The sequence below is a fragment of the Rissa tridactyla genome, chromosome 2 (assembly GCF_028500815.1).
Source record: "Rissa tridactyla isolate bRisTri1 chromosome 2, bRisTri1.patW.cur.20221130, whole genome shotgun sequence".
Classification (NCBI taxonomy): Eukaryota; Metazoa; Chordata; class Aves; order Charadriiformes; family Laridae; genus Rissa; species Rissa tridactyla.
The window spans coordinates 145853554-145860757 of NC_071467.1; the positions used below are offsets into that span (position 1 = coordinate 145853554).

The following is a 7204-nucleotide window of genomic DNA, read 5'->3' on the forward strand; positions in this document are numbered from 1 at the left end:
ATGTATTTCTGTTGATTGGCTTTGTAGTTACAGGTCTTCCAAAGAATTCTTTCCTGTATTACATTAGTGGGAATTCTTTTTGCTTATAGCATCATGAACTATAACATTAATGTGTGAGATGGATATATAAAGAAGCTATGTTCTTCTCTTTCCCCTTCACAAAAAGGAGGGGAGGCTTCTGCCCTCGTTATTGGATACCACCCCATCTCACCTTCTCCAAATGTCAGTGCCATCATGTCAGAGTGGCCCTTTATTCTCATTTGTACAGACACAAATAATAGTAAGCTGTGAGCAAGAGCCATGTGGGCCTGACACAACAGGCAACCCCAGAGTTTTAATACACAGCAGAGCCATTTAACAATGTATTCCTCATGCTGCCCTCATTCCTGCTGCTAATCAAGAATAATAAGATAATAAAAGAAGATATATGAACCATTTTACTAGCAGGCAGGACAGGAAGACAGTTCTGTTGAACATTGTCCTCAGTTATCTCCTTGTGGTAAATCTTTCAGTGTGGATGAAGCTGGCAAATTTGAGATGAGAACAGTGGATTCTCGTTTCTGTTCTTAAATGACTGGAGATTTCATGTGCTGTCTATGAGTAAAACTTACCCAAATGAAAAAGTGAGGTGGGGAATTACTGTAGAACTGGTAACTCTTGTTTGCATAGCAAAGAAATTACCAAAATGCTGAACAGATAACTCCAAAGACAATGCTTCTTAATTCTGGGGCAGTAGTGTCCCAGTGTCAAAGGGACATTTCTACACTCACAGAGAAGAATTTTCAAAATCTTTTACTCTGGACCTGTTATGAAATAGTTCATTTTAGAAGAAAAATCTGTGATGCAATTCTGATGTACAATTTACCAAAGTCAATCAGGTCTGAAATCAGTGGAATTAAACTCAAACTGGAATCAGACTGGCACAGGTTTTTCTGACTTACAGCACCTGTAAAACACTCAAAGACCATGCTGCAAATATCCTCACATGATTTGGACTGGCAAGTTCCCAATCGAGAAAGATTTAGAAACTCTGGGAAAGCATGTGACTTCACTTTTGCGTGTATCCAAGTTGGAAATGTCACAGAACATCGAGAACTAACAGAAAGCCACTCCTGTATACTGTATGCTATCTTTAGGAACAGCTAAACAAATACAAGTCAATATGGGTTTTTTGGCTATGTTTTTTCTCACAGGATGAGTCTATAACTAATTCTACAGAAACCTAAGCGCAGTCCTCCATCAATCACTGTCTTTGTGCATATCCTAATTATTTTTCTTCATGTTTTATTACCAAGAGTCTTACAAATACATTTATCAGCTAAATCATAAATTTTGTGTCTTTTTCTCTGTGCAGGAGATTTTGCTGTGCTGCTAAGTACAGGGCTCCCCACGAAGATCGCAATTTTGATGAATTTTATAAGTGCACTAACAGCATTCTTAGGACTTTATATCGGCCTCTCTGTATCAACTGACCCTTGCATTCAAAACTGGATTTTTACTGTTACAGCTGGAATGTTCTTGTATTTATCTTTAGCAGAAATGGTGAGAACTTCAGTCTATTGCTATATTTTCCTTTTAACATAGCCACATCGCAGATGAGTGTCAGACAAATGCAGAAAAAGCATTGTTTGGTGTCACTGCTATGGTAGGTGTAATTACTAATAAAAGGGTGAAATAAAGGCTATTAAGAGGGCAACATAGGAGAAAGACATAAAGGACTTTCAAAGGGGGAAGGGTAAACAATACATTTCTAGGCCTGAAAAAGTTACTTAGTATAACATAAACAAACATTTGAATGTGCAAATAATCTTTAAGAAGTTATTTACTTTTTTTCTTTTTACACCTCTTTATCTATTTTTCACACTTGCTTTCAACATGAATTTGCTGTTTCTGAACTAAAATGCAAGATGCTTATCCTGTGTTCTTCCTGGACAGTCTTTCTTTCTCAGAGAGGTTTGTATGAGCTCCTAAGCAATTCAAAACCCATCAGATTGCCTCAACTTTTTCATATTTGCCCAACATTTCTCATACTCCCAGCTCAATAGCTACAGAAAAATAAAGCGTGAAGGTATACATTAGGAGGAAGGTCTGAGGACTGTGGAAGAATGTGGTGGAATCATAACTCATGCAGATCCCTCAGGCCACATCATTTATTGAAGAGCTGGCTAACTGTTACACTTGTAACAATGCAGAACTTAATTACCTTGCCAGCTTATTTTAAGTATCACATGGCTCTTTAACCAATAGGTATTAATGTAAAGTTGCTTGCAAGCTTGTGAACGAAAACTATTGGGAGTGACTAGATCAAGAGGTGGAAAAAAAAAAGAGATCTGTCTGTTCATAAATTATTATTGTGTTTCTCCCAAGCCTGGCTGTCTCTCTGTTGTGTTCACTACCACTGCCACCTCATGCCTGAGATATCATTTACCAGCTTCAAGCATAATACTTGAAACCTGATATGTATTATAACCTATTTGATAATCTAGTTGTAATAATTGACCTTAGGTCTTGGTTGTATTTTAGTCTATTTGTTTTTGCCACTGTAACAAAAGTAAAATGAACATAAAGTTCTCCTAAGCGTTTATGAGGGAACTGTCTAAGGATTGTGGCTGTGTCAACAGTCCTGACTGAGGGGTGCATAAGAGACAAGAGCACTGTGTACCAAGGTGCATCTTGTTCTGACACAGAGAAATTTGGAAGGGAGGCTGCCTACCTGCTCAATAGGTACGGTTTTACTAATGTGCCTAAGAATGATTTAGGCATAGTTTTCCTTCAGTGTAGGATCAGCATCCATCAGGGATGCACAAGCTCCCAGGACAACACCATCTTTTTCCCTGACTCTTCAAAGCAATGTGCCAGCTGTAAATCCCGAGAGATGACACAGTTCCAGGCAGGCAGGGACGTGTATTCCCTTGTTCTCAGTTTGTCACCATAATCTTGATGCGAAGAGGAGAAAGAAGGGAGAGAGAGGGGAGGATCTTAACAAAAGGGATTCCAATCAGCCTTTCTCTGCATTTTGTCAAAAGAATTGCCATTTTGAGTTGCTCACTGTATTTATCAGAAGTGCAAGTGTTGAATATCACAGGGATTATTTTATTTTTAAAAATATTCCTCTAGCACTGCAGGAATCTGTAGGTCTGAAAAGTTTTGTACGTTTGTACAGTACATCTCAACAAAAAATCAACCATGCTTTATGTATTTTTCGACTTTCTGCACAGAAATAACTTTTATTGTCTGCTGCAAACAGTGTTGCTGCCAATTAGGTACAAATACTTAATGGTGTACAAAGCTTAAGTGTACAATTTTTAGTGTTAGTGTTTTATGGGCTTTCACATATTCATGTGCTTGTCAGAGCAGCAGATAAATAAGAGAGCAGCACTTAAATAAGACTGGACAGCCTCACTGGTTTCTGCATCGAGGAACATTGAGGAGTATGAGGTGGAGGCTCGTTGGCAGGACAGCCCTGAGACTGCCACCACAGTCAAGGTTGTACAAAACTACTTCTGTGGTTAATTAAAGGTTTCTCATTTCTACACATAGCGTTCTAGCTCCGTTAACAAGCAGGGTAGGCTAATCATTTTAAAAATCTGAGGAAAAGGAGAAAAGATAAAATCATTTATACCCTTCATCATTTTTCACCAGGGAATCCTGAAAAACTTCATCTTCCCAGTAACAGGGGAAGGTGGAAGGGAGGAGTATTTTGTCTTGCAAATGTGTATGCAGAGGTGTAATATTGCAACATAAATTTTTTGTTGCTTCAAGATATAAGTGTGAGTAAAAACCTGTAATATTGTGGGTTTAGTTGTTTAACCAAAATTAAATCCCCTAAAACCTAGTTTTTTATGAGCAATATAGTGAGATATTTTGTACTTGATATCTGTTTAGAGATCATAAGCATATCATAACTTTGCACTCTTTCCAAAGATCCTTTCATTAATAATGTACCTTTTTTTTAATATACCTTTAATCTGAATTGAAACTTGAGACACCACTGTATGGAATGGAACAGACCAACTCACTCCTAATGAACTGTTTCTTTGACAAAACATGTCCCCTTTTCCTCTTGGGAAACAAACTTGAAAATCCTGTATCAGCCTCTTAAATGAGTATCTATGAAATAATCATTTGGACAAATATTTATGAAACCATATGCATTGTATTAAACCCCAAGGACTGGGACGGCATTTCTGAGTGATTGTACACATCATACTGGTTTATGTAGCTCCTGACCAGAAAGATTTACTGTCTAATTTGAAAGGAGGGAGACAGAAGCATGAAAGACAATTAGGATATCAAGAAATAAGAGCTATCCAGCCACTCCCTGAGGTAACTAACTGACATTTCCTCCAGCTAACCATAAAAATCTTTCTAATTTTGGAGATAAAGGAGTACATTTAAAGTGACTTATTGGGCTGTTGCAGTGCAGCAGTCATGCCATATATGACCCAGCTTGGTAGAACTCTTATTCAGCCAGTACATTGTTGAGACCCCTTCATGTCTTCTTTCAGCATACTGCTTCCTAATTCTATATACCTTTTGTGGTCTCATGATGAAAACAAGAGCTGGAGTGGGAATAGATTAGTCCCTTGATTAACAGTAACTCTTTTGTCTCAAAAGGACTCCAAGCATTAGTAAGTGTGATGGCATCCAGCAGCTTGGATGTGGTGCTATCTTCCCTTAGTTTGTAAAGTGCTTTGCATCTGCCAGTTGAATAGGCTTGTGCTTCCAAAACAACAAGCTTTTCTCTGCTGTACTACACACATTTGTGTATAGACGAGTTCAGAGAGCATTGGGGAACCATAGCTGATACTGTGTCAGCAGTCAGCTTTTATTTCCAAAGAGATAAGCAGGGATGTCACACTAGGTAACACTATAGAAATGGTCTGTGCACTTGATAACATGGACGCAGTCTAGGTGGAGGGGGCAGAGATCTGCATTGCACATAGGAAGGGTACTATCTACTGAGAATGCCTTTTTAAAACTTTCTTAGGAACTTACTGTGCATGTGCGTAACTCATAAATTGGCACTACCAGCAATAAGAGAAAATACTAGCTTTTGCAGTGGGAGGGGAAAAAATTTTGTATTTAGAGAACTTGTTCACTCATGCACTGGGGAGAGGACAAAATAGATTGATTATAAGGATAAATTAGAAAGACCAAAGGTCTAGAATGGAGCCCTGGATTCAGGCCTAGGTCTTAATTAACAGTTTTTACTTATATACAAAACAAAAACCACATGCTCCAAACACTTACAAGCGGTCAGTTTAGATTTTGATTTACATCATAACTTCGAGGTGCTTACTCTGGCTTTAGAGTAAATGTTTCTGATGATCCTTAAATACAAATCAAATATAACTACATGAGTTTCTAAAACGCAAATTTGTATCATAATTTAAACCACTGCCTGGTTGTTACGAAGATCCAGGACCTTTGGGTTGGCCTGCTATTTTTACGTAGAACTTCAAAGTAGAGGTGGATTTTTCACTGTAGTTTTCTTCTGGGGCCGTGCCAGCTTCCAGAGAAAGAAGAGTGCAGGAGAAGCAGATCCAGAGACCCCCCTCTGACAGAGGGAAGGAGAAGCATAGCAAATAGATGTAAACAAACCCTGTTAGCCTCCTTGGTCAGCACCACTCCACTGTCTCCCAGTGGCTGCTGCTGTTACAGCTCCTGTGAGGAGGCTCTGAAGAGAAGAGAAAATGAGCAGCTTCATTCAAGTGCAGGCTGGGAGTGGAGCAGGAAGGTAACGTGATGGGAGAGTGCCGGGACCACTCGCTCTTGTTTTGGTGTTCACAACAAATAGACCAAAATAACCCGACCAAAATCAAAGGTCAGTACCAGGCCATCGCTCTATATTTATTTTCAAAGTTGATGTGAAAGTATCAGTGGTCATTACTGTCTCCCCTGGTGTCTGTAAATCATAAAGCGTAAATACTAAGAGAGTCTGAGCCTGAGGCGTCATTTTCGCAGGGTCTGTTGAGACATAACTTTTGTTTAAAACTTTGATAAAAGAGACCATGTAGGGTGGAAGGTCAAAGTAAGTAGCTTTTAATATGATTATAAACAGACGCTGCTCCTTTACCTGATTTAAGACATACAGAGTAAAATATTAGGTGTAATTTTTTCAAGTATATTTTAAAAATCCTGTTTTCTACTTGTATGTTTACTAAAGCCCAAGTAAATAGGAGTGTTGCCAGTTATTTCAGTAAGAGCAGAACTGACCCTATATATAGTACTGAAACAAAACCCCCTCAAACTAGTTTATTCCCACAAAAGGGAATCACTAATTTTACTAAATAAGCATTTCCTTACAGACAGCTGTATAAAATTACTAAAAACTGTTGAGAAGTTTACAAGTCCTGAATCTCATTTATAATTCACATTGGTGCTAGTAAAAGAACCAAAATGAGCAGAATTTGATTAATTTAAATATTTCACTGTCAAGATCTATGTTGTTACAATGTATAGAACATACTACAAATTAATAGCTATATTCAGAAACCGAGCACTTTTAAAGTCTTGTTTAATGAAGTTTGTCTTGTTTTCCCATAAGACTTTTTTTCCCAGAGATGAATATATCTGGCTCTCATTCTGGTGTCTTATTCTTTTTTTAGCTTCCTGAAATGACTCATATTCAGACACGGCGACCCTGGTTGATGTTTCTCCTACAGAACCTTGGATTACTATTAGGCTGGCTTTGCCTCTTACTTTTGGCTATATACGAACAGAAAATTAAAATATAAGTTTTCTGTTGGAAATCTTGAAGTACCACTTATGACAGTGGATAGCATAATTCACAATTTTGTCATGTCTGCTATAGTGATATATAAATTAAGTTGCTGGGATTTTTATATCTGAATAGTAGATAACTATTTCACTTTATTAACTTATTGTTCAGATTTTTTAATTTTTTTTTGTAAACATGAATGTTTAGAATTATGTTTTATTTGTTACTGAGTTTACCAGATCCCGTGCTCAAACTCGCAGGAGCTTTTGAGTAGTTTTTATTGAGACTGTTCTAGATGAATGCTCTAAGTGATCTCTGCCAGTCTGATTGAAGAAAAGAATAAAACACTTTTATATGCAATAATTAAAGTGGACTAACCATAGTTGAATAATTTAAAGCAGAAAAGTTTGTTGCCTCTTAGTACAAAGATTTAACGTATTTCTATAAACCGAAAAAGTATAGCAAAACTAAACTGTTAAA

The 7204-nt window shown here is 37.5% G+C and overlaps 1 protein-coding gene across 8 annotated transcripts in view; it reads left to right on the forward strand.

Annotated features, from left to right (window-relative positions):
- Positions 1-6963, forward strand: part of SLC39A12 (solute carrier family 39 member 12) — a 60175-nt gene extending 53212 nt beyond the window's left edge. For all 8 annotated transcript variants that reach the window (XM_054193287.1, XM_054193280.1, XM_054193285.1 and 5 more), the window contains 2 exons: positions 1355-1542; positions 6612-6963. In XM_054193287.1, coding sequence (XP_054049262.1) covers positions 1355-1542; positions 6612-6740 — 317 coding nt within the window. In that variant the 3' untranslated portion in view covers positions 6741-6963. The remainder of the gene's footprint in view (positions 1-1354; positions 1543-6611) is intronic.
- Positions 6964-7204: the final 241 nt, after the last annotated feature.